At 41.4% G+C, this 26,145-nt stretch overlaps 1 protein-coding gene across 1 annotated transcript in view; it reads right to left on the reverse strand.

The window, feature by feature from the left end:
• Positions 1-2,473: 2,473 nt before the first annotated feature.
• TRPC7 (transient receptor potential cation channel subfamily C member 7) overlaps positions 2,474-26,145 on the reverse strand; it is a 147,390-nt gene continuing 123,718 nt past the window's right edge. The window contains exons 9-11 of the mRNA XM_044454606.1: positions 19,458-19,535; positions 3,355-3,430; positions 2,474-2,616 (exon numbers count right to left, since the gene is read on the reverse strand). Coding sequence (XP_044310541.1) covers positions 2,474-2,616; positions 3,355-3,430; positions 19,458-19,535 — 297 coding nt within the window. The remainder of the gene's footprint in view (positions 2,617-3,354; positions 3,431-19,457; positions 19,536-26,145) is intronic.

The following is a 26,145-nucleotide window of genomic DNA, read 5'->3' on the forward strand; positions in this document are numbered from 1 at the left end:
AGTTGGACTTACATCAACCAAGTCTAGTGTTAGAAGGTGGTAATAATTCCTGGTATATTCTTTATCTACTGTATGTATGAATGTCTCTACTGTATACATTCAATCTATTTATTGTTTAGATGGTGCTTTAAATGATCAAAGCACATGCACACTCCTTTTAATGACCAATTAAAGCAAGACGGCTTTATTGTAAGTGGGGCTGGAGGAGTGAATTACAATGCACCAATACCACCTTCATTTGTAACAGAATCAGATTAAATTCTGTCCAGATGAAATTTTAGAGAAATAGCTCCAGGACAGCTATCTTTATTTAAAACTTATTTTAATTGCTAAATTATTGTATTGATTAGGATTTTAAAATTTTTAGCCGAGAATGCACCGGGGGTTTTTAAATGTTTTTTCTTCTTCTTTTAATTGTTACATTATTATTATTTTTGTATGTTTTATGTATTCTTTGTGAGCCGCCCCGAGGCGTTGTTGCTATGGGGGTGGCATAGAAATGTTTTAAATAAATAATAAATATTTACAGTTTAAATAGCTTCTGCTGCCAAGCCACTTTCAGCTAAGCATTCGCATGAAACTCACAGGAAATGTAAAGATTGCCTGTGGCAAAATTTCTGCAACTGTCTACATGGTAATGTGCAGGGCTTCAGATATTATTCGGCATCCATCAAAAACAGCATTCAAAATCTCCTCAGATTCGCAAAAGATGAGCTGCACATTTGCAAACAAAGAATTGTAGCCAACCGTGTCTGCCTAGTAGTAGAATGGATAACAGAATGGAGTCCTCTTCCCTGTTCAACCCCTCGCTGCATGCCACCACACCTGCTCCAAAGGCCTGAGGGACCCATAAGGAGAGCACTGGGGAAGATGAGGAATGGCCTGTTAGGAAAGCAGAACTCCACCCCTGTGACTCTGGGTGCAACTCAATGGCCAACATTATTCCATGGATAGATAGACCTGGCTTGTTCCCAGCCACCCTTCCTCACCCCTGGAACAGCTGCACCTCACTTTTCAATTGGCAGTGGAAGGAGCTCGATCTGAAAACATGCAAAACCAGGCACAGGCAAGGCAAAATATAGCTTCTAAAATGCAAACCGCAGTTTGTTATGCAGCAAGTGTTCATTTTCCAAACACCTTGGTTCCACACTCCACTTCTACTTTGGTTCCTTCCTGCTTCCTATTAAATCAAGGAGGCGCTCCTAATTGATTTTGGATGCACAGCCTATTCCAAATTAGCTCATTAATCTGGACTAACAATTTTTTATTTGCTCACTTCTTTTGGGTCATCTGTATAATATTGACATCAGTTTGTTGTTCTACTGTGTTCCCTCTATACTCTTTTTACCTTGCAGAAAATGTTAATATTGTTATTATCGCAATTCGCTCTAAAACTTCCTTTTAAAATGTTCTTCAATTGAATGTATAGCATCACATAAATAAAAAAGCATTTCAGTACAAATTAAAATTGCTCAAAAAAAAAAAAAAAAGATGGAAACAACACATTTTAAAAAGGCATTTCAAAATTGTCCATTTACCACCTCTGGCATGCCCACTATACATACCACTATATACCCTAAAATATGGAAAGTTGTTGCAATTACACATGCAGTATACAATGGAAGAATAATGGCTGAATAGTGCAGGTGCCACCAGCCTGGAAGCATCTGCAGCTGATGGAAGAGATGCGCTTAACCGTTTTCTTGCTCCTTCGGGTTCCATCCCATGCCGTGTTTTACAGCATTTTTCCATAGTCAGGCGACCACATGATAGCGGGAGAAACAGACCAGGGGTCATCTGTAGAGGAGAATTTTCAGGGACAGGAGGGTGTGCATTCACCGCCCCGCCCCCATTGTTATGTTATCTTAGCAAGGGAAGTTTTGGGAACATATGTTTGCAAAGAGAAAAAAGTAGTTCTGCCTTGAGGCCGGGTCTGGACGGAGGACTTCCCAGCTCCCATTGCAGTATCAGGAGTGCATGTATGTGAGTGTGCTTGTGAGTGTGAGCATGCACAAAACATAGGGCTTGAATGAACATTTGTCAAATATCTGTATGCATCCCTTTTGCTCTCTCCCCCCACACCTTTCATTCTTCTTATTTCTGATGCCTTTCATCCGCATATACTGTATCCTTATTTCTGAAATTGGAGGTTCTGGCTTGTTTCCAGTTTTCAAAAGTTGCTTTGGGTATCTAGAACAACCAATCTTTTCAAGATTGTGCATCTACTTTCGTTGTCAAAAGGCTTGATTCTTTATGAAAATGTCACCTTTATATCATAAAGGAATTAATTGATCATTGGCTTCACCCAATAAACCAAACTAATGCACAGTGCCCATAAAATAATCAAGAAATCAGCAAAACAAAGAAACAACGGAAACAAATTAAAAACAGTTTTTGATGATCCATTTTCCTGCACACTTTTTGCTCCTTTCGAATGCTGGTTGAAATAATATTGTTTTCCTTCTGTCTATCATCAAATGTCCTTATTTAAACTCTTTCCAAACTTGTCACTCAGCTGCTGAATTAAGCTTGCCAGCTCTCCTGTCGCTTGTGACTTTTCTTCAAGAAGTTCATAGCGCAGGCTTGAGATGTCTTGCTTAATCTCTTTAAGCTCTCCTGTGAAAAGATGGAGCAATGAAATTCTATTAACTGGACTGAAAAACTATGCACAAAGGATACGATTCAGTTGCCTTTGGCATCCTTCTCACTCCCTCTTTTGCCTGCTGTGTTGTGTTTCCTGGTGCAATTTCTTTTGACTGCAGGGCTGTGTTCACGTGACAGCTGAGTGTGCCAAAGGATGTGCAGAAATATCTGACTGGATTGATGCCTAGATTTCATTATCCTATGATAATTATGCATTATCCTATGATGGCTGTTCCAAAGGTACAGATTAGCTTTTGGCCACAATGGACTTTTCTTGAGCAAACACTTAGTAATCAATTAACTACCTTCTCTGAGGTGCACCACTTCTGAAAACAGAAGCACTCGGGGGCGAAATAGACTAAACACACAGTTATTCAGCATCCTATGTAATGGGTGGGCTTACGCCTTATGTCTGTCAATTTCCCCAATAGCTTTTTCCATTTGCTGCAATTCAACACCAACACAATCTGGCAAAGAGTTCATTTTGGCAACACAAACTTGCCAGTGTTGCAAATACAAACGCAAGGCAAGAATGCTGTACCTAGGAATGCTTCAGAGATTAGCAACATTTCAGTAACTAATATTTTTGCTTTTGTATGAAAGAAGCATCCAGAAAATGCTTCATACTATAGCAAAGAATGCATTGTAATGGAAACTGTTAATAAAATTCCTATGATTGTTAACAGAACCATTGCATTTAAAAGAACTTACCTTCATTGACTTCATCATTTTCACGATCCACCTGAGCCTTCAGAACATATCGCTTAATAAGTCTCTTCATTATTTTCTGAAAATTCAATGGAAAGAAGTGTAATGGAATGATAGCATTTCATCACATTCATAAAATCTTAGATCCAAATTTCTTTGCCAGATTATGTACCCAAACCCAGTGGGTTTTACCAAGATCATGTTAGCTGAAATTGATTCCCACTGATTTCCAGAGGACATATAAGCCATAATTTAACTTAGTTCCCATTGGTTTTTATGGGACTTATGCAAAGTTTAGGATTTTAGATTTCGAAACTGCCCAGATAACTATGTTGAGTGGGCAGCTTATATGCTCAGAGGCAAAGCAGACTGAACACATGGCTATGCAGGATCCTATGTGCTGGGCTTGGGTATTACAGCCATCAAATTTCCCATAGCTGTTTCCACCATGCAATTCAACACCACCACAGTCTGGGAAAGAATTGGTTTTGGCAACACAAACGTGCCAATGTTTGAAATGTGCTGAAAGCCAGCCAGCTAGCCAACCAACCTACCACCCTAGTCTGGATTCTGGCTGCGATTTTAGTGGACTTAGGTGTACCTAACTCTTGTGCTGAATTGTGACTTCATGTCTGAGCTGCTTAAACAATTCATTTGATGTGAGGTGTTTACACTGGAATTGCTGAAAGTGAAGTGGACTATGTGCAAATCATGGAAGCTCATTTTAGTCTTTTCAGAAGTGGTGTTCTGGCCCCAACTCTCTAGTTGCTCCTATATAGTATTCAGTACCATCTGTATCTTCTGCCTAGTCAAAATATGTAGGAAGAGCCAAAGGTCAGTGGTGGAGCACATTCTTTGTATACAAAATTGTCAGGCTCAGTCCCTGGAAACTCTAGACAAACCTGTGAAAGACTACAGCCTGAAACCCTGGAGAGCTACAGTAGAACAGGGCTTGGCAGAAAGTAGACCTCCAGATGTTTTGGACTTCAACTCCCAGGATTCTTGACCATTGGCCATGCTGGCAGGGGCTTCTGGGAATGGAAGCCCCAAACTCCTGAAGATGGAACTCCTTGTCTCTCCAATGTAGACAATACTGAGCCAGTTGCATGGTCTAACTTGGTATAAGGTTCTTATATTCCTATTTTGCCATAGTTTAGGATTTCTGGTTATGTACCACACTAGCAGCACTGATCCAGTTAGGGGATCTATCACTAGATCATCTGCCCTAATCAAAGGGATAGAAAATAAAGGTTACTGGAATGAAATGGGAGCATCCAGCCAGATGGCAAAGCTGTGTTGTTCCAACCAGCATACAATCAAGGGCTTAAGATCGAGTCTTTGTGTTGGAATGTGTCATAAAAATGCTTTAAATAAATGCATATTGCCCCAGCATTAGGCAAGAGAATTTCATCAGACCAGAAGGTACACAACTGGAGCTATCACCTCCATGAGGATCTGACATCAGAACCATAATCCTCATATTTCTAACACTGGAGTTGCCTCCTTGATGTTGATGAAAGTACTTGTGAAAAACTTCAGCCTAGAATAAAAAGTAGGGAACAAAGTGTTTGCACATGCTTTCCCTGGGTGGTTACAGATACTGGTTATAGTATCATTACTACTACTACTACCACTACTACTCCGGGAGGTGGTTGAGGGCCCATTGGTGAGGGTGTTCAAAGATAGGCTAGACATGCACATGATGGGCATGTCATGAACGGAGCCAGCTGGAGCTGGGGGTCAGACTAGATGGCCTGGGAAGCTCCTTCTGACTCGCTCTGTTTCTATGTTTTTATGTTACTACTACTACTATGCTGCATTTATTTCCCACCTTTGTGAGGAATCTGTGGCAGCTTACATAGCTCCATTTTATTTATTTATTTATTTATTTATTTATTTATTTATTTATTTATTTATTAAAACATTTCTATGCCGCCCCTTGCCAAGGCCTCGGGGCGGCTTACAACATCGAATACAAAATACATTAAAACAATGACAATGTTTTATAATGTTTATAATGACCTGAAGAATTGCATCTAGCTTTGAAAAGTATAGAAATCTATTTATTGAAGAGATTCAGTGCAAATCAATTAGGAAAAGGAAACCAGTGTTGTGGTTTCTGAACCGTTCTGAAATTTGCATTGATTTTGCAATGATTCTGCTAGATTATCGCTTGCTTATTAAAGAAAAAAGTAAGTAGAAACAAATGCTTGAAAGACAGATGTGGGCAGGAATGACTTTAGAAAAAATGCCAAGAGTGGTTTTTTTTTCATTTAATAATTCCTACCTTCCATATTTAATATATATGAATTGCCATGTTAGCCAACTGAGGCCAAAGTAATGGAAATACAAAACAACCACAACTATATATTATAGTAACATTTAAAAAAAATGTTGAACAGATTGCTGCTGAAAAGGAAGAAGAGACTAATCTATCAATGACTGAAAATCCCCAAGGATATGTCTCACAAACGATCTACCACCCATGGGGCCTGCCTCTAGGGAAGTGGGTATAGTACTGCAGCATAGGCAATGTACTCCTTGACAGACCGGCCAATGGGCCATTGGATGATGTGTTCCCTCCTCTCCAAATGGAAAGATGTGTGAGGCTGGCAGTCCTGCAGCTAGATGGCGGCAGAGCTTTCTGCCACTGGGGCTGCGTTGCTTCCGGTTCTGTGTCTGTGGTGGGCCAGAAATACAGATCCATTTGCTGTGGAGGTGTTCACGGGGTCCTTGGCTCTCTCATTACCACAGCACTTCCCTTCAGAGGACAGCGCATAATGCAAGCCAAAGAGCTGGCATAGTTACTTCCTTTCCGTCAGAAACACTGGAAGGGGCAGAGGGGAACCTGGCTGCCCCTGCTACCCATGCTGGCTGGTGTGAGCCATCATGGCTGATCTCTCTAATCTATCTATTGATCCTAATGTGTTTGCATAATTCAACCATTCAGTGCAATAAAACCAACACCAAAGATAAACATCACAGAAAAGGACAATTGTGGTTGCTCCATGTGGTTCCCTATTAAGGAGACACCTGTTCAAGGCTATATAATTTACAAAACATCATTAGCTTTCCACGGTGAAGGAGGACCAAAGCTAGTGAGGTGTAGAATTACAGTCATCATCAAAAAGTGCTGGCCCAAATTTAGAGGGATGTTTTTCAGAAAATGACTGTAATAGAGCTGGCCCATCACTACAGTTTTTAGCTGAGTACTTCCCTACCTCTTTAACAACGTATCCTTTAACCGATTATATTTTAATATAAGCAAAATATAACTCAATAATGTTAAGGGTTCAATTCAAATGATCATACTTAGAGAGGTCCCATAAAGTAAACCATTGTGACTAGATCATGATAACCTTATATCCCACTGATTTCAATGGACCTGCTCTAAGCATAATCAAGTCTGGAGTTCTTGATTACTTTCTTGACTCTTTTTACAGCTTAGCATTTAACTTATTGCATTTAAATATATTTTACTACAAGCAATGTATTATTAATAATGTAAGGTTGTATCCAAACATTCATACTTAGAATAGACCCATAAAGCAAACCCATGGGACTAAGGTAGTCTGGATCAACTTCCGCAGTCTATTCTAAATAACAGTAAGTGTGGATCCAACCCACAGGAAATAAAAACTAATATTAATTGTGAGAAATAATGGGCACTTTCTTTCACAGGTCTTACAAACCAAATAGTTTCAAAAACTGAAGTGTCATCAGTGAAAATTCTAAAGCAAGTTAAATTTTATTGCCTTCTTCTGAAGAACCAACTAAAAGAGTCAAATAATTAGAGATTGTAGGCCTGAAAACAAGGGACATATATTTTCTTAATATTCAACATTTACTTGTAAAAGCAAAACAAGTTCAATTCCAATGGACATATGTAAGGAGAGAACCTAGTAAACGGACAATCCCTGCTGATGTGACAGAGAGACAGCCTATACTTTATCTGGTCCAGATTCTTCATGGCCAATACTATTGGTGAGGTACAGGTTCTGAGCTTTAAAATCAATCAAGTCTAGCAAGATTTTCCAGCCATGGTTTTGTGTGCACATTTTGGCTCTTTGGATCAGAGATTTATTTATTTATTTATTTATTTATTTATTTATTGCAATTTATATCCTGCCTTTTTCCTACAAAGGGCTCAAGGCAGCTTACATCATTCTCCTCCTCCATTTTATCCCACAACAACAACCCTGTGAGGTAGGTTGGGCTGAGAGGCAGTGACTGGCCCAAAGTCACCCAGCTGGCTCCATGGCTGAGCGGGGACTCAAACCCAGATCCTCTGAGTCCCAGTCCCATGCTCTTAACCACTACACCACACTGCTTGTATCCAATGGTTGTGTAAGTGGAAGGCAGCTCATGCAACTGATTTTTCTTTTCCTCCCTGTTTTCCCATGTACTCCCCAAAACCCTTCTCCAGAAGCTGTCTGAACCCATGTGGGCTGTGCTGTACAGAGCTGTCTTGCAAAGGGGAGTGGGAAAAATTCACAATTAGGTAGTGGGATTTTGCACTAGGGAAGATGGGTTGCGCCAGCTGCATCCAGCTCCTACAACCATTGAAGACAACCTAGAGGCCTGTAAATGGATACTGTGTGGGAAAAGGAAGCCCACTTCTTTCTCAGTGCTGTGCATGCATAATGCTACCACACTTGGATGCTTAGACTCAGTTCTGATAATGCCACCCATCTTTCCCGGGTGTAAAAATATTTCTCATACTCCCTTCTCCCCTAACAGACAGCCATCAAGAACTATAGCTGGATCCTCAGATAGGTTAACTGAAGGAAGATCACAAGAGGGCACTCTCCAGTCCTTTGCTTCCCCACACCACAGCCACCAATGTCCCAGAGGTCATTTTGGAGGGCTGGTGACCTTCATGAACATGGGATGGAGCACGGGGGCTACAGGTAGAAGACGGACTGGGAAACTCACTCCACAAACTACAAACTACAAACTACTTTTAGAATCTGACTCTCATCTGGGGCAATTCCACCCTTCCCCAGTAGCCCATGGTGCCCAATGGAGGAAGACCCCATAACCATTGGACATAGTTTTTGCATAAGCATCTGTGGGGATGTTTAGGAATAGACAAGGGACTTTCTTTCCATGAAATTCTTTAAGTTTGTATGTTCAGATCCCAACAGGCCAGAGGAGAACAGTTTTATTTATGTCTTTTATGGTGTCTACCTAGGTCCTGTTCTGGAATTTCAGCCTGTGTTCTCAAAATTCAGAAATATGAAATGGTTCCCCAGTAGCATATTTCAGCACAGAAGAACCACCCATGGGAAATAGATGTTGGAAGAGAAGTGACTGAAATATTTCTGTACTGTTGTAGGAAAGAACAGCAGGTAGGAAACTCGACAGATTCCTTTGCAGTCTTGTTCACGGATCTTATCTGACAAATCAACATTGATTTTGCATTGTGATGTAATTGTTTAAACCTATATTCCCCTTTGCAGGAAAATAGTATTACCCAAAATCCATCCTAAGAAAAAAAATATCATTAGGAATAACTAAGGCTTGGAACTAATGACAAGAGTCAAACTTGTATATACAATGCAGTATATACGTAATATATGGGTTGTAATACAAATATCTGTGTGTGTGTATATATATATATATTATGCTATATATATAACTATATGGCATATTTGCTTGTAGAAAAGAGACAGGGTTACTTTCAGAAGAATACATGAGGTACAGCGCACATACTATATGCTGGAGATGGCCATGGTGGTAGAATCCATTGGGAAGTAGTGTTGCCACCTGAAAAAAACATAAATCGAGGAACATATTTTTGGAAAGTGGGGAAATAACTGAATCCCAAAAGAAATAGCAGAGACTGAAAAGGAAGGACCAGGTGGAGGAAAACAAGGAATGAGCATGCAAAAAGGTGCCACCATCTCCTTGTCATTCATCACAGCTGAACCCATCTTTCCCCACAATATTTAATATGGTAAAATGATTGGAATTAGCCTTACTATGTTGTTGCAACATTTGACCCATGTGTTTGATGTCAAGCTATCAGGGTGAGAGCCGTGGCAATTGTATCAACACTTTAAACAAATCCCGGATGCTAGAAATAAAGCGATGGCTTGAAGTTGCGTCCGGGGTGAACATGACTTTATCAGCACGAAGTTGCTTCATTCCTCCTACACATTCAGCAATATCTGTAAACCTGTAATTTAACCACTCATTCATTTTTTCCAGGTTTCTTGCTCCAGTGTGAAAACCGGCTTCTTAATAAGCAAGATCACAAATACAGTATCACTGCCTCAATGGTTGGCCTTCCATCTTCTAGGGTAGCATGGTGCGGTGCAATTAGGAAAAGGATCCCGTATGCAATAATAAGCACATGATTAGTCCCCTTTGCTTGAAACAGTAGATAGCCAAGATATTTAATGGACCCACAAACTATTTCATTAATAAACAAGGTTGTAAAGACATAACCAGCCTATATGTTAGTTTCCGCAGGGGTTTTCTATATGGGCATGAGCTTAGCTTTTCTTCTCTCTCTCATTCTCTCTCTCTCTCTTCCTCCCTATTTTAATCTTTGTGGCACTAATCAAAATTAGGAACTGGAAAAGTGAGCTTCCTGTTTAAGTATGCACCTATACCTGGCACACCTGGGTTACATGGCTAGTCTATATTGTTATCCTATGCACACCACCTGGAGATATGGGTTGCTTCAAATAGTCACTGAAGATCAGTGATGGTGCCAGTACATTCTTAAATAAAACTTGCTTGACCCACATTTTATGTTGGTAAAACAGCAATGACACCACTTCATTCAGCACAATTTCAGTACTGTTTTTGTAAAATTACATATTTCCTACATGGTGACGGTTAAATAATGATGGACACGGTCTAGCCTCTTCAGTGCCAGAGGGCAGAGTTCAGGGAGGATGGTGGTAGAAAGAATTGTGTTCTTGTGGCAGTCATATTACAATATAACTCCCTGTTCTTCATAATCCGGGACCCTTCTGGCCTCACTCACATCCAGTCACCCACTGCTTCTCAAACTCCTAACACATTACAGTAGGCATGTACTTAAAAAAAGTTGTTGCAGATCTCCAAATATCTCAGCAGTGTCCCACCTCACTTTGGTTTCCATTGTTGTTTAGGGGAAGTGTCACATTACAATGACAGAACATGTGGTTGGCATACCAAGCATCTCCTGGTGGGGTTGGAAAAAAAAGATTCCTGGGGTGCCACTAACCTGATGCTCTCCAGAGGTTTTGTACGTCAGATCCCATCAGTTCCATATAGCTCTGGAACAAGTGATCAGGAATAGTGGGAATTGTTTTCTGAAACATTTGGAGGAGACTGAGTGGATGGAGACTGAGAAAGGTAATGCTAAGCATGGGAGCTTCAGAAGGAAGGGGAAATCAGAGAAAGGCACCCCTGCCCCTGCTCCCTGCCTCTAGCAAGCAGCGTCCACTAGGCCTTGGTTTCCTTGGTATATGGAAGGAACCCTTCCATTCATTGCTCGTTCAATCTGGATCCAATCCATATGAAACATTGGAGTTACCACCTCATTACAAAAGCTTTAGATGATTAATTGCATTCTAATGAATGGATTAAATTTGACATGTGAGTAAAACTGAAGTAGTTTGTTTATTGATGATGCATGTGACTAACAAGAGGGAAGAGGCATTGCCAGGAGAGAACCCTTCTTGTGAAGTTTTTGCCATGTGAAGTTTTGATAAATACTTGGATTGATTAATAGCATTTTACAAAAATGCCTAGTTTATCAGTAACATCTTTTTAGTTGACTAAAACCCTAATAAAAATTGAAAAGACAAATGCTTATGTAAAATTAAATGTTCTCTGTTTCTCAGGTAGATCTGATTTCTTTTGGATGAGAGATCAGTGAAGACTTACAGAATTTTCATAATTCAATTTACTAACTAAAGTTGAAAATTTGTTTACAATCATACTAGCAGAAAATAAGTGCAGGCAAAGAGATAGTGGATCAGCTAACCTAAAGTTTATACTCTTTTCAGCACCAGGCCAAAACCTTTTTATTCAAACGGTATTTTAACATTAACCATTTTTAACCTTAGTTGCTCTTGTTTGTTTTCTAATTTATTGTTTTGTTTAGTTTCAATGTATTGATTAGAAATTGGTGTTTTAACTGTTCTTTTAAATATTGTAAGCCGTCCTGAGATTTTGGTATAATAGGATGGCATATAAAAGCTTTTAATAAATAAATAAATAAATAAATAAATAAATAAATAAATAAATAAATAAATATCTGTTCCTCAAAGAAAGGGCCTGCTTTCCAGTTTCAAGGTTTTGTCCAGTTCTTTGACTCTCTGGCAGATCACCAATGTCCTACTAAGCACAGTAGGAAACATTCACAGACATTGGCTAACCAAGAACACTAGACAGCTGAAAGAGGAACAGAGAACATCTACCTCTTTATGGTCTCATACTCTAGGGTCTTTTTCCTTTCCTTTCCTTTCCTTTCCTTTCCTTTCCTTTCCTTTCCTTTCCTTTCCACTGTTTCTATACCTTGCTGGAGCTCCCAGCCATAAAATCTGCATTTATTTCCCTATCCCCTCACAAAAATGCTCACATTTTCAAGAAAGTTTAGAAGAAAAGAACTCTTTCTTTTGACAGCTATCAAAAGAAAGTGCGTACAAAAGGAGGAAGAAAGTAGCTTTTCTGGAGTCCTTAGAGGCTCAGAGATGTGTGGAAAAATTGGGAAGCAGGGAGAACAGTCTGGGTGTTTAAAAAGCAACCCAACCCAACAAAACAAAACATAGCAAAACAAAGCGAAACAAAGGTCACCCTAGAAAGAGAAAGATGTACTCGCCCTCCTCTTTTGGGGAAAACCACTGCTGCTTCACTTTTTAGTTGACAGGTCACCAAATGACAGCTGTCAAGGGCGCACAAACAAAGCTACAAACAGTCTTGCTCAGTCAATGTCCATGGATGTTGCCTACTGCACTTTGATGGCACACACTTAACAGGACATTGCCAAAAGTGGCTCCACATTTTGGGTTTTTCTAGGTGTGTAGCTGTAAAGGACTGGAAGAAAAAAAATAGAGTAAAGTACAAATGCAGTCAGGAGACGCAGGCGCAGACACAGACGCAGAAATTGTGCCTGGAAAATTTCCTGATGGGTGTCTGCTATAGGATGAATAGGTAACATCCAGGGAAGTTGAGCTGGTAAGACTGCATATAGCGAAACTGGTGACCCTAAAACAGGCCATGGGTTCTGGGTGGCTTGTCAACCAGCCCAATAATCCACCCTTGCTGGTTCTGCATGTCAGAACAAGCTTCGTCAAAGATGCATTGTGGCTTGAATTTTTCAGATTCTTGCTGGCACTGTGATGAATAGCCCTTGAGAAAAGTCCTGCACAATGATTTCTTGTTACATGTGAACCTGTTCTCCTACTGGACAGCTCTCAGGTTTTGGATGCTTCTCCCATGTTAAGCCAAAATTTGCTCTCCTGCAATTCCTTCCAGTTGGTTCTACTCCTGTCCTTGAGACTGGGAACCACCAAGAAAAGTGTGCTTTATCTTCTGCATGACAGCTTTTCAGATAGTTGGAGGCTGCAATCATGTCTCTTGATATTCTATTCTCCAAACTAAACATCCCCAGCTCTTTCAACCTTTCCTTGAAAGATTTCATAAATGAAAACAAAAAAGAAATGAAGAAAGAATAGATAAAAGCCAGAGGAGAATAATCAATGCATTCTGTTCACAGTTCTTAGGTATAACAGCAGTTAAGCTATTCTGTTACAGAATTACTTTTGTTCTTGAAGGAGAAAAAAGGCTGAAAAGTGTTGGGATCTTTGTGCAAGGAAGAGGTGTAAGGTGAATAACATGGGAGAAGTATATTCAATATGCACCTTTGTCTCATATCTCACTATATTCATATTTCATACTAAAATCAGTAAACATCCACAGGGGAAAAGAAAGATTAGTTCAACATTTCAGATGAAGCAGCTGGAAATATTAAAATCTGAAATACTGAAATAACTCTTTTGTTTCTCTTACTGGTGTGTATGTATACACACACTGGGTTGTGGAATATTACCAAGAGATCATCAGAGTGCAGTAATACACTGTTGTCCTCATATTATTGTCCTCACCTTGGAATTACAGTGCCTGTATTTCAGGACTTCTATTAAGGGCCACATGGCAGAGATGAATCTTTTGAAAAGGTAACTAGACAGACCAGAGTGGGAATCCTATCAGTAATTACTTTACACTTTCCTTTTGGAGCTGGAAATAATAACTGGCCAGACACAAGAGTGATCTCTGCTGTATGTTCTCTCTTTTGTCTAAGTATGCTTGGCCGTTGCATTTTGTTCCCTATTATTATAACTCAGTCATTTTTCCTGTTGACAGAAGGTTGGCATTTTAACTTTTGGAACTGAGCTTGGTTTTCTTTGCTTTTTGCATCAAAAAGCAAAGAAAATGCTGATTTCTGATGTCTGTTTTTGTTTTTAAATTGATGCCACCAGTTTCAATACTGCTAGGTGGGTCCCAACCTCTCATAAGCTATAATTATTCTCTTCTGAAAAGAAGGATGTATACTGCATCATTACTCCAGGGTTAAAATGAATTCATGTGGAAAATTACATGACTCTTTTAGTTCAGAGCAGATCCATAGTTTTGTGGGATATTTCAAATCAGACGAGTTTGGTGTGGCAATCGAAATTGTTAATCTTGAACTTAGGAAATGGGGGCCAATTGGATTTTTTAAAAATAAGTGGTTGAACTCTGTTTACCTTTTAGCATAATCTAAAGTGCAAAACTATATGATGAGTTCGATCCAGCCCTGGGCATACTTGTGATTTCACTGAGTCAACTCTAAATATGGCTCTAATCCAACCAATATGTCTATGGATCTCTTGGCAGTATAAATGAATGTGTTGATACACTATTTCCCTGAGTTCACAGCACACCCCACACTCCACTTGTCTCCCCTCCTATGCCCATGCTCTTGTATTAACGGGACATTATCTTATGGTCTCTCCTCTCTTTTCTCTTGGGCTAAGTTCAGAATGCTGGACTATAAGCCTATAATATCACTAAATACTATTCCTTCCAATAGCAAACCCATCTGGTGAGCACTGACAGAACTAGAACTAATGGGGCCGTTGAGTATTAACATATTTAGGGAAAACAGGGAGAGGACAAAGGTTTGCAGAAGTACAAAAAATATTTAGAATTTTAAAAATTTAAAGGGCAACCCCTCCTCCCTGTAGTCATGTTCTCAGTGGCCACAGAATGCTAAGGGTCTGTTCAAGGGATGAATGCAAAACCAGGTGGGAGAAGGACAGACTGCCCTAGCAGAGGACGTGTGGGCTGACCGGAATAGGCACACTCCATGCACCAGCGTCTTCTTTCAGGTCCCTGCTGGGGCTATCAATGATGGAGATGAAAGTAGTAGAATGAGAATGGGAATGGGAATCACAAACACACCTTTAAAAAACAAGAACCACGGAGATACGTCAGTACGTCACACTGGGACTCAGGGAAGTACATGTGTAGCCAAAAGCGTGACTAATTTCGCTTAGGGATGCGTGAGGAATTTACATCCAGCCGAGTTGCGCAGTCACTGTCTGGACTCTGCCCTCTTACCCAGTCCTGACTCTGACAAGAGCTGAGCCAGCATTTGCTCTACTGCCTTTGAGGTGGAATGTTATGATTCACAGGTAAAGCCAGAGAAAGTTGCACAAAATGCTGCTGTGATTTACACAAAATACAGCTGCAGTTTGCATGAACAGGGTTGCAATTGGCATTAAATTGCACAAATTGTGGTGACCTTTTGCATAAAATGTCCTGTTCTTAAAGGAAATTGTGGCCTGCTTTACATATCAAGGCTGCAAAAAAGCCACTGACTTGGCCTGCTTTTAGTCCTGAGCTAGTAAGATGTGCCTAAGTCTGCAGAGCTCAAGCAGGTCAGGTTCTTCCAGCAATTGGCCATCCCTAAAATCTGTTCTCCAATCAAAAAGCAGCTGAATGGAGGGGACCTCTTTTGGGCAGGGCAATTAAGCCATTGGCTTCAAAACAGTGAAGGCTTTTAAGGGGATAGAGACATGAGCCAATAGATCTGGAATCATAAAAAGCCTTTGGAGTCACATAATTATTAATTGTATGATAAACTATCAACAGCACTGGTGCATGTAAAAGAAATTTCACAACAGTAATGTGTGACATCACCCCCCCCGCCCTGCAAAAGATGCCACTGCATTTTGCCATCTCTGCCGAAGCCTTTCACACATTTATAAAATAGTCTTTATCCTGCGTCTGACAGCTCACAGTATCATGGCATTATTTTTGAGGAAATGATCTACCCGTGATCTTATTCTTTGCTTATTCTTATTGCATTGCTATCTCACTTTCTTCCTCTTGCGGTGAGCCCAAGGTGGCTCACAAGCTTTGCCTTCCTTCTGTTTTCTGCTCACAGCTTCCCTGTAAAGTAGGTTATGCTGGCAGTCTGAGCCCCTGGCTTCACAGCTGAGGGGAGACTAGATCTCCTGCGTCCTGGTGCCACTCTCTTCACCATGAAACCACCCCTGGCTCAAATGACTCGAGCCAGTCAGAAAGACTCTCATAGTTCCTAGGGCTTTGCATGTGTCACAACAGACCCATCTAGTGCAGGCAGAGTAGAGCATCCCTGGTGCCACTGGAGCCAGAAACCCATTCAAAAGAAAACAGAAGCAGGATTCTGTGTCTGGGGAATGCCGCATCTTTGAAATGGAGCCCTTTCCTTCATTCCACTCCATTTAACCCTGAGAGCCTTCCTTCCTTCAGGCTATTGGCTGTTCTAAGGCCTTCAGTTCAGTCCAATTCCCTGGTAGCTCTGAGGTTCCCAGCTTTGATCCTGTGCAACATCGTTCCAGGAGCTGATTCAGCGAAGACTCCGGTTGCCAATATCCACCCCTGTCCATATCCCTGCCCCCCTGATTAGACATGAGGAGAGTAGCTCCATCTTTACAGTAACTCACAAAACCACCTGCAGCTAGAAGGTTGAATAGCTGACAGTTGCAGGCAGCCGACACTTTCTGCTATGGCTGAGCAAAATTTCCTGCAGAAGAGGAAAATCGAGGGCTGGAAGTGGAAGACCTGAGAAGAACCCTGCTGGACCCCATCAAAGATCCATCTAACCAAATCTTCTGTTTCAAAGGTCAGCCTGAAAGCAGGACTAGTCATATATTGTTGGGGAACAAGACATTCATGGGTGCAGAGTTGATTTTATGCATTTTTGCTTCTTCTTTTTTTTATCATGGCATGGATTTTTATTATGCAGGATCTAATGCTTGCAAGTTACTTTGGGAAGACTTTTCTCCTGAAAACTAGCCTACCAATATTTTCAATAAATGAAAATGAAACAGCACCTTTGACCATGAGGTCACACCTCATCGTTACTGATAGGTATCCTGGAGGATATGAACACACATGCAAATTGTATTCATATAGCCATATACACCTTTACAAAATAATCTGTCTGGGGCGATTCTATTGCTCCTAGATAACATCAGATTCCAGGGCAACATCAGGGTCAGAGTGAGCTCTGACCTCTCTCTGATCCCCTCCCCACTCCCTTCCAGCCTCACAGCTAGCACTTGGGGAGGACCACCCTGGCTGCCTCTCTAGGTCAGGAACACAACCTCAGAGAAGGCAGAAAGTGTGGGGGGAAGGGAGCAAACTCCACAGAGTAGATTTTGAGGTATCCTGTGCCCTCTGCAGCCTCCATCCCTTCTCCTCTGAACTGACCCGGCCAGATGGCGGGAAATGGCTGTCTACCAGCATTGCAGAGTGGGAGGAACAGGGAGGTGAAAACTACCTCCGCTGCTCCTCCCACTCCACACAGGATGCCTGCAGTCCTCTGAGTTTGGAGGTGTACTGGGACAGTGCTGGATTGCACCCAAAGGGACAGCACCTGCCAAGCTGGGATGGACACAGAGGATGTGCCGGGACCAATGAATTCCCAGCATCCCGTTCCCTTTCTTTCCCTCACGCTTTCACCAGCAGGTTGGCAGGGCAGCAGTGCCCAGCACCGAGCACAGATTCAGGTGCCCGCCGTCTTCCTTTCCCCACAGTGCATCTGGGCCAGACATGCAGATGGTGGATGTCACTCGGTGCTTCTGAGCATCACTGGACCACTGACCTAGCTTTAAAAAAATAAAATGAAATGAGAAAAAAATGTGTGCTACTCTCTAGGAGTGCCCCCATTTCATCCTTGTATTTTCTGTGCTGGACACTGACAGTGGTTTTGCGACTAGCTGCTTGGCAAACTTACAGAAGCAACCTTATCCAGAGCATTCCACTCAAATCTCTCTAACTGGATCCTTCTCCAGATTCAGTCCTCAGTAAGAGTATTTGGGTGTAAAATTCACTGCTACTATCATGATCTGTGGGACATATATATAATGTTAGTATCTAGGTTTATGATTCGGGTGCTTAACTTTTGTCTTTTCTCAGTTTTGAAGGATTTAAAGACTGATAGAAAAAGTAGACATGTGGTGAAGTTAGTTAACATGAGTTGTCTTTTCTTGCAAGTTTGGAAATAGCATCAAGGCTGAAAGCCTAGTTTTCAATGAAGACACACCTCCAGAAAGAATCATGAAGTTTGGGGTCCATTTCAGAAATTGGCTATTTTGAATAGCATGCTAAGTAAGCTGGGTGTTTCCTGGGGACAGGCAGAACTTGCTCAGATCATGGCAACAGGCGGACACATAGCCACCCTTCAGTTATACTTGACTCTTAGAATCTGATCCTACCCATAACAGCTGACAGAAAATCATACCTGAGTCCAAGGGACTTCTTTCTAAGTAAGGGACTGTGATCTTATCCTGCCATCCTCTGTACACTTTTCCAGAGGTCAAGATTATTGAATGTAGTTGGCTGAATGGGACAAAACTCAGTGGACTCAGTGAATGCAGTGGGACTTACTGCAGAATGGACAAGAATAGGATCACAGTGTACTAGATTATGTTGACTTGCAACACGAGCTGGCTGCTGATTTTGTCATGGGTCTGGGTTGTCACGCCATCATTTGGAACTTGATGGACCCAGGTGATGCCTTTCAATTAGAGAAAACCTTGTCTGGAGTTACAGAGATCAAATCCAGATCCAGATCACAGAACATTGCTTAAGGTTATAATAGTGTTTAACTTATCAGTGAAAGTTTGGAGAAGTGTTTCTCCTACAGAGACACTGTTATTTATAAAACAATGCAACACTGCCATCCTTCCTTTCTACGGCTTAAATTTTGATAAAACTCATATGCTTGGGGTATGGTTTGAATGGAACTGTGCCCCCTCACTTTCTTTTGTCTTCAGTAGTTCCTTGCATTATGGATAAAATACAGAGTGGTGCTTTTGGCACTACTAGACTGTCCAGCCACAAACAGATCTAAGATCCATCTGACTGGAGCAAGTGGTGTGCTGTATCTGTTGCTACCCGTTGCATTTACTTGTATACTGTAGAATATCGTGTGCACATTGGAATAAACTTGGGGCCGTATCACCCACTGTGGGTGCCTGTAACCCTGCACACTCAAAGGATTGCAGGCATCCTATGAGAGGCAAAAGGAGGCAAAGGCAAAAGTTGTCTCTGTGCTTCTCCTGCCCTGCAAAATGCTTTGATGATCTGAGCCATCTAAGTGTTTTGATCTGGAGAAGAGGCGGAGGCACTTGTGGTATTAACACCATGTTTGCCAGTGGAGACTTTCTGCTACTCCCTGTGCACAAAAGCCAGTTGTCAAGGTCACTCTTGTGACCCTGAAGCCAGAGTCAGTGCCGTGCTTCCAGTTCTGGCTGCAAGGGCAGAACAACAGTCCGAAGAACAGCTCTGACCCTGGAGCATGTTTCTGAGGTCAGGGCTGGCATTCTGAATAAGCTGATGGCTCTTCAGAGTCTGTCCAGTGACTGTAGACTTGCTTCTTGAGTTGACCTTTTCCCCTTTAACAAATGTACTCAGTCCTAAGCAAACCACTGGGTAGGAAGTCCCAAGCAAAGCTGGTTTCCTTCTAAGTGAACACACGCAGGATCAGACTGCCAGTCATGATCACGTGAGTGTGTCTTCTGACATATTTCTCCTACCCGATGACTTTCTCTTTGTTCTGCCATTACCTGATATCTTGTGGGCTTGTTGTAGGCATTCTTCACAGTAAAGTCTGAGTTTTGAGTACTTGACTCGAAACGAACTTTCTGAAATGTACAAAATGCAGAGCATTTCATCACAACAAAGAAATGTTTTTATGAAAGCAGTAGAAATCAGGTTCAAAGAAAAGATTGGAAGATAACAGCCTGGAAGTGTTGAAAGGCACACTGTGGGATAAGGTCCTGATATCACCCAAACACAAAGCTATACTTCCTTGTGAATTGCTAATGATTTGGTTCCGTGCTGTCTCTGCTGTGTGTTTCCGATTGTTTGCACTTTGCCTGAATATGAAAAATTGATAAATGCTCAGCACTTTAGGAAAATTGATCCTTGTTCCAGTGCTCTAGGTAGGGAGATGTTTTTCTTCTCATCTTCATGGGGTTATCCCATAAAGCTCAAGTAAAATGATCTACTTCACAAAGAGCATAGTTAAATGAAGGGGACACTACCACAGCAATTAGTGATGGTCACCCATCTGGATGGCTTTAAAATGGGATTTGACAAATGCAGGGAGGGTAAGGTGATCTATGACCACCTTGGCCTCAAAGACAGTATGGCTACCCTCCCCGGCTGCTGGAGAAGATGGATAGTAAGGTTCTTTTGGACTCATGCAGGTTTCCTTCAGGCAGCTGGTTGGCCAGTGTGTGAACCAAATGCTGGATTAGAAGGACCCATGATCAGATCCAGTAGGGCTCTTCTTATGGTTATCACATAAACTTCACTGTGTAGACTCAGCACTAACAGTATGGGGGGATCAGTTCAGATTTTGTTTGGAAAAGAGACAATATTCAGCCATGCAGCTCCTCCTTACCCAACAGATACCTGAAAATATGTCTCTACATTAAGGGATATCATGCACAGGAAGAGACAAGAGAGTCCTGTTCCTACACCTGCTCTCACATGGCATGGCTCTTTGTCCCATCTCTGATGATTGTACAGGTGTGCTTTCCATACACGCTGAAACCCCAGTGGTCACATAGATATCTATGAACATGGAGATTTATCCAAATAGGCTTTTCTTGGCAGGTGTCAAGGGAAATCGACAGAGGTTCCAAGGGTTTTGCAACCTCAGGCCTTCTATGCATTCCTTTGTATGCACAATGCTCTTTCACACAATGCAGGATTCAATTACTAGTATATAATCTACATGATGGATTGTATGAAATACAGGACACCCCATCAAACAAAACAAAACAAAACAAAACAAAACAAGAGAGCAAGTCCCAAACCCAAAATACAAATCACCCCTCAGAAAACAGTTCTCATCTAAGCATCAGCAACAGGTTAAGTTTTTTTGAAAGTATATATGCTTTCTGTATATTTAATAATCTATCTCTGACATTGCACATTTGAAAATATGGGTAGAATTTCCAACTGACAAGTAAACATAAAGTCTGACTTCTCTTGTGCCTTTAATAGAAATATAGTCTACCAAATCAATTAAACCGTTTTTTTTTTTCTTGGAAAAAAGCTTGGAGATGTGCATGACCATCTACTAACATCTGTTGACCTAACCAATAGGCGTAGGGACAAGAACTCTTCCAAAAACTAACAAGATTACACAAGGCAAGGACACTCTCCTCCTTTCTGACCCAATGCTCCTCTCTACTTTTATTATTTAACTTTGAAGTGCTTGCAGTGAGATGATAGGAGTTGGGCAGAGTTATGCAAATGACTAATAATGTCCCTGGACAGAATGAGATCAACACTTTGAAAATGAAAAAGATAAATGGCCTGCAGGACGCACATTTTACCTTGATGTGTGTTATATGTGATAGGGTTACATACAACAAGGCTTTATTTACTTATTCATTTCTGCTAGCATTCTTTTTCAAAGCTCTCAAGCTGGCTTACAAAGCAGATAAAAGCAAATTAAAATATCGGCATGTTTAAGATCTGTCTAGAACAGAAGGAATATTTCTGTTTCTTTGATCGACCAACATCTAAAACTATTCTTGAACCTAAAAAATGGGTTTTCTCAGGGGTCTATCAGTCTAGAAATGCTAAGAAAATAATTTTGTAAATAACAATCCATTCGACATGCTTAAAAGCTGCCTTAAACTTCTGGCAGACTGTTCACTCTACCAAAAAATAGACAAGCGTGTTTTTGCATGCATGTGTGGGCTGATAGAAGTGACTTGTATTGAAGAATGTTTCACACCTAATCTGAACCACCCAACCTTCCTTCCTTCCTTCCCTGACATGTCATAGATAATGGGATGAGGTAGAAATGGAAACAAAACAAAAGAAAGGAAAAGAAAAACCAATTTTCTCTCCATCTCTTTGTGATGTTTATTTCAAGGATATATATTAAGGGAGAACGTGAAAGAATGGAAGGCACTTTCCAGATTTGGGCAATTGAAAAAGCAAAGAGCTCTCCTGGGATCTACAGGAGAATTGCTGGGTGGAGGGACGGACAGCTCTCGTTCCATTCTGGAACTGTGAGGACGTCCCTGTCCAAGGGATCCCTTCCTCCATCTTCTGCTGATCTGCTGTTAATTCCTTTTTGTTCCACTAGAAGAACCTGGTGCTCTCCAGAGGTGCTGGACTACAACTCTCATAATTCTAGAATAACAATCAGCACAGGTGTGGATGATGGGAGTTGTAGTCCAACATATTTGGAAGATATACTGGGTTGCAGAAGATTCCATTTGAATTAAATATGTCCAATGACTGCTTCCCTTTGGGAGGAGATAATTTGGATATTTTGTGATGAATACTTCTTTAGCATTTATGGATATGCATTTTCTTCTTAACTATCTGCCTGCCTCTTGGAACATTTTATTGTATTTATTAGATTTATATCCTGCCTTTTTTCAATAACTCAAAGCCGCTAACATCATTCTTCTCCTTCTGCTCTCAAGCTTATCCCCACAACAACAACCCTGTGAGGTAGGTTGGGCTGAGAGTCTGTGACTGGCCCAAAGCCACCCAGTTAGCTCCATAGCTGAGCGGGGACTAGAACCCAGGTCGCCTTAGCCACAGACCCACACTCTTAACCACTACACCACACTGGCTTTCTTAATGCAAGGTCAATGTAAAAGGTTTTTCCAAACAGCCAAAAGCCTAACATTACAGCATTTGAAGGATAAATACTCACCTGCAATAACACAATGGGTAATTAAAATTTCAATTTATATAAGATTTTTCAATTTATAAGCAAATTTATGTAAGAACAGCAATATTTCATTTCGTTTTAAAAATATTTTCCCTTTCTTGTTTTGGTTTTGAAATTCAGAATACAAATAAGTAAAATAAAAAAGAATTAAATATGTATGGGATTATGTCTTTCACCCCCCTGTCATGGTAGTACGTATTGCTATTCTTCATGCAAACAATGACCCATTCCTCTATTGGTAAGACTACTGATTAATTGCTGAGAATGGTTTGTTGGTGGGACTGAAATACATGCTGAAAATCAATTCTTTCTTTGCATGTGCCCAGTAGAATTGACTGGTCCCTCCCTAAAACTTGTACTGAATCTTTCCAGGTCAGTAACACAGTCTGGCTGGTTCCATTGTGGCGACCCCATTCCATATGGCTGAGGCTTCTGTCATTAGTCCAGGAATGAGCTGGGTTGCCCTGGGCCCTATAAAGGGCCAAAGCATGAAAGGGAAATGGATAGATGCCTTTGGATCCCAGGGACCCGTGCTGGTCAGCAAATCCTTAATCACAAAGGAAAGAACAAGAATGGAGATAAATTGCAGATGCGTGCACACACTTATCTCTGCGTATGCAACTTAAACCTTTTCAGTTTTTGAACAGAAGCAGCAGCAGAAGAAGGAATAAAATATGCAGGGGAAACTTGAAGCCTTCCTTGCATTCTGAGTCACAGTGTACTTCCTGGTTTGACATGCTTTTCCATGCATGAGTTGAAACCCCAGAGTTCCTAGTCCATGCGGGGACCTCAGTGCCCCCGAATACAGAGTCAACCCTCCTGCCACACTTGTCACGTGAGCTGTTCTAGCTCCTCCTCCTCCTCCTCCTCCTCCTCCTGGAAACCATTTGCATGCTTGGCCTGTGGCATTTCCTGCTCCCCTATCTCCCCACCATGGGCAGTCTGGGCAGTGAAAGAGGTAGGTGAACAAGCTGGAGCAACAGGGAAGGCGAGGCACACGTCCAAGGAGCTCTTGTCCGTGGGCTGCAGCCATGATCACGTAAGTGCGTCTTCTGACATATTTCTGACATATTATGATGGGGAAGAGTTGCATGGAGACAGTTCTTTCCACTGTTCCTTTAGATGATTTATTTACTTATTTATTTATTTAGGGCATTTGTATGCCGTCCCATTGCATAGCCTTGGGACGGCTTACATAAATAAAGTAAAACATAATACAGGTAAAATCCAGATCCATCCTGGCTGCATTTTAAAACCTATAAACTGATATTAAAAATTATTAAAATATTGTTGAAATAAAAAGGTCTTCGCCTGGCACCGAAAAACAAATAATGACGGCACCAGGCGGACCTCTCTGGGGAGCGCATTCCGTAGGCGGGGTGCCACCGCAGAGAAGGCCCTCCTCCGGGTACTTTGCCTCCTAATGTCCTAATGATGCTTCATTCAGATGTTTGGGGAGCTGCATCCCACATAGTTATGAAGCATCCTTCAGCTCACAGCGGCACTCCACACAGACCCCCATTTGGCTCAGCTGCAGGGGAAATTTGGTGGTGGAGGAAAGCTGTTGTGTCGACCACATGCAAGTTGCCACAGTAGCCTGCTTATTTCCTGTATGTGGCCTGAAGGCATCAAATTAGTAAATGCCCATGTTAGAACTTGACATCTCAAAATGCTAATGTTACTTCTGCTTCTGAGAATATAAGAATGAGAAGGCCTGGAGATACAAGCAACATTAATTAATGCTTATTAATGCTTATTAATTCTTCTTAGCCCACTGGGTTTTGAAGTTTCTTTCTTTAGGAAAACCTTCCACAAAATTATCTGCTAGCAAACTCCAGGGCATCTGCAATGGAACTGCCCTGCACAGCAGAGGGTTTGGGACCGTGTCTTAGATTCATAATTCACACAGATGGCTAATGATTAGCCAGTTGGGTCTCACTGTTGAACAAGGGGACTGGCTGGAAGTCCATCCAAATTATACCCAACAGTTCCCATGGTTGCACGTTACAAAGGAAGTCCACTTTGTGCATTGGGACGGGTGGGGTGGGGTGATGTTTTCCTGGTTTTCTCAGTGAGGAACCTCGCTCCCCTGCACACAGTTTGAAAAACACAGCTTTAGCTGATTGCACAGTCCTGGAAAAGAAATTTCATTATATCCATTGTTTCAACTGATGGGTTTATCATTCTTCAAACTATTCTCCTCACAAACAAGTGATATCAAATTACAAATCACAGCAATAGAAATCATGTTTACTTATTCCTTTCATGTATTGTCCCCCTCATGCAGTGGTACTCTAACTAGATACCAGGGCTGGATTCAGGAACTGACTTTTGGGAAAGGAAGGAAACTTCAGAAAGATCCTTCCAACTGAATTTTGGGGATCCCTTTTCTTCCAAAATGCAGGAGACCATTCAGTGGGGTCTCCTGACTCTATGCAGCATTTTTGGAGGGGGGGTGGAGTGGCAGCTCTGGGAAGAAAAGAATGGGGAAGCCCACTTTCACCAGGGAAAAGCTGGATCTAATTTTAATTCTAAAGAGCTCTTTCCTGCATCTCCTTAGCTGCTCTTCCTTTCCCAGTGCTGCAACTCCTGAAGTTTCCTTAAGGAGCCCATATTGGTAATGACGTGTTCATAAGCCATTATTTTGCCTTGTCCTAGGAAGCACCACGGGCAGCTGGTAACATACCAAAGGTACTCATCTGACCTAGCTATGAGCTGCAGCCAAGGCTTCTGAAATTCCAAGAGCCCATTTGGGTGACATGCTCTCCTAGGAATTCTATGCCAGGCAGAATCCTGAGCAGGCCTTGCTCTGGCCCCTCCATTGAGCTCCTTGTGGGTAGATGGTACAAGAACCAAGAAGAAGTAGGCAAGGGAAAGAGGTAAGGCAGCAGCCCCCTCCAGTCTCAAGGACTGGAAAGACAGCAGGCAGCTTTGAGGTCAGATGGCCTGAAGAAATATCAGGACACCTTGATCACATGTGTGGATTTATTAACATATCTTAATACACTCATGTTTTGCTTTTTGTCTGAAGTGTATTTCAAGCAGCATAAATTAAAACAGAGAGCTAAATCATTTTAAACACAACTGTTTCCTGATATGTTTTGACTTTTGCAAAACAGCTGTATATGAAAAGCCCCAGGCAATTTATTCAAAACCTGAGAACTAGCAGAAATGCATTGTGGGACAAAAACAAGTTCATTCTTTTCTTTATAAATGTGCCAAGTAAGCTCTACTTGTGTATTTAAAATGTGTTTATGCCACTTTCCTTCAAATATCAAAGTGATTTACAATTTATATTAAAATATGTTCATGGAAAAATACAATATTTCTTAATCAAAGCACATTAAAAAGAAAAACACTACAAAAATTAAACCAATCATGCTAAAAAGATGGGCATGATTAGACAGGCTGCTGATGTTAGGCACCTGAGAACTTTTCTGGAAAGGGAAGCCCATGATAGCAAAGCTTTACAGGATCTGGTCCTTGCAGGTGGCACTTCCAGCAGCCATGGCTGGAGGGCATCCTGCAGATTCCAGCTG

The sequence above is a fragment of the Varanus komodoensis genome, unplaced genomic scaffold (assembly GCF_004798865.1).
Source record: "Varanus komodoensis strain SLA01 unplaced genomic scaffold, ASM479886v1 scaffold7_3, whole genome shotgun sequence".
Lineage (NCBI taxonomy): Eukaryota > Metazoa > Chordata > Lepidosauria > Squamata > Varanidae > Varanus > Varanus komodoensis.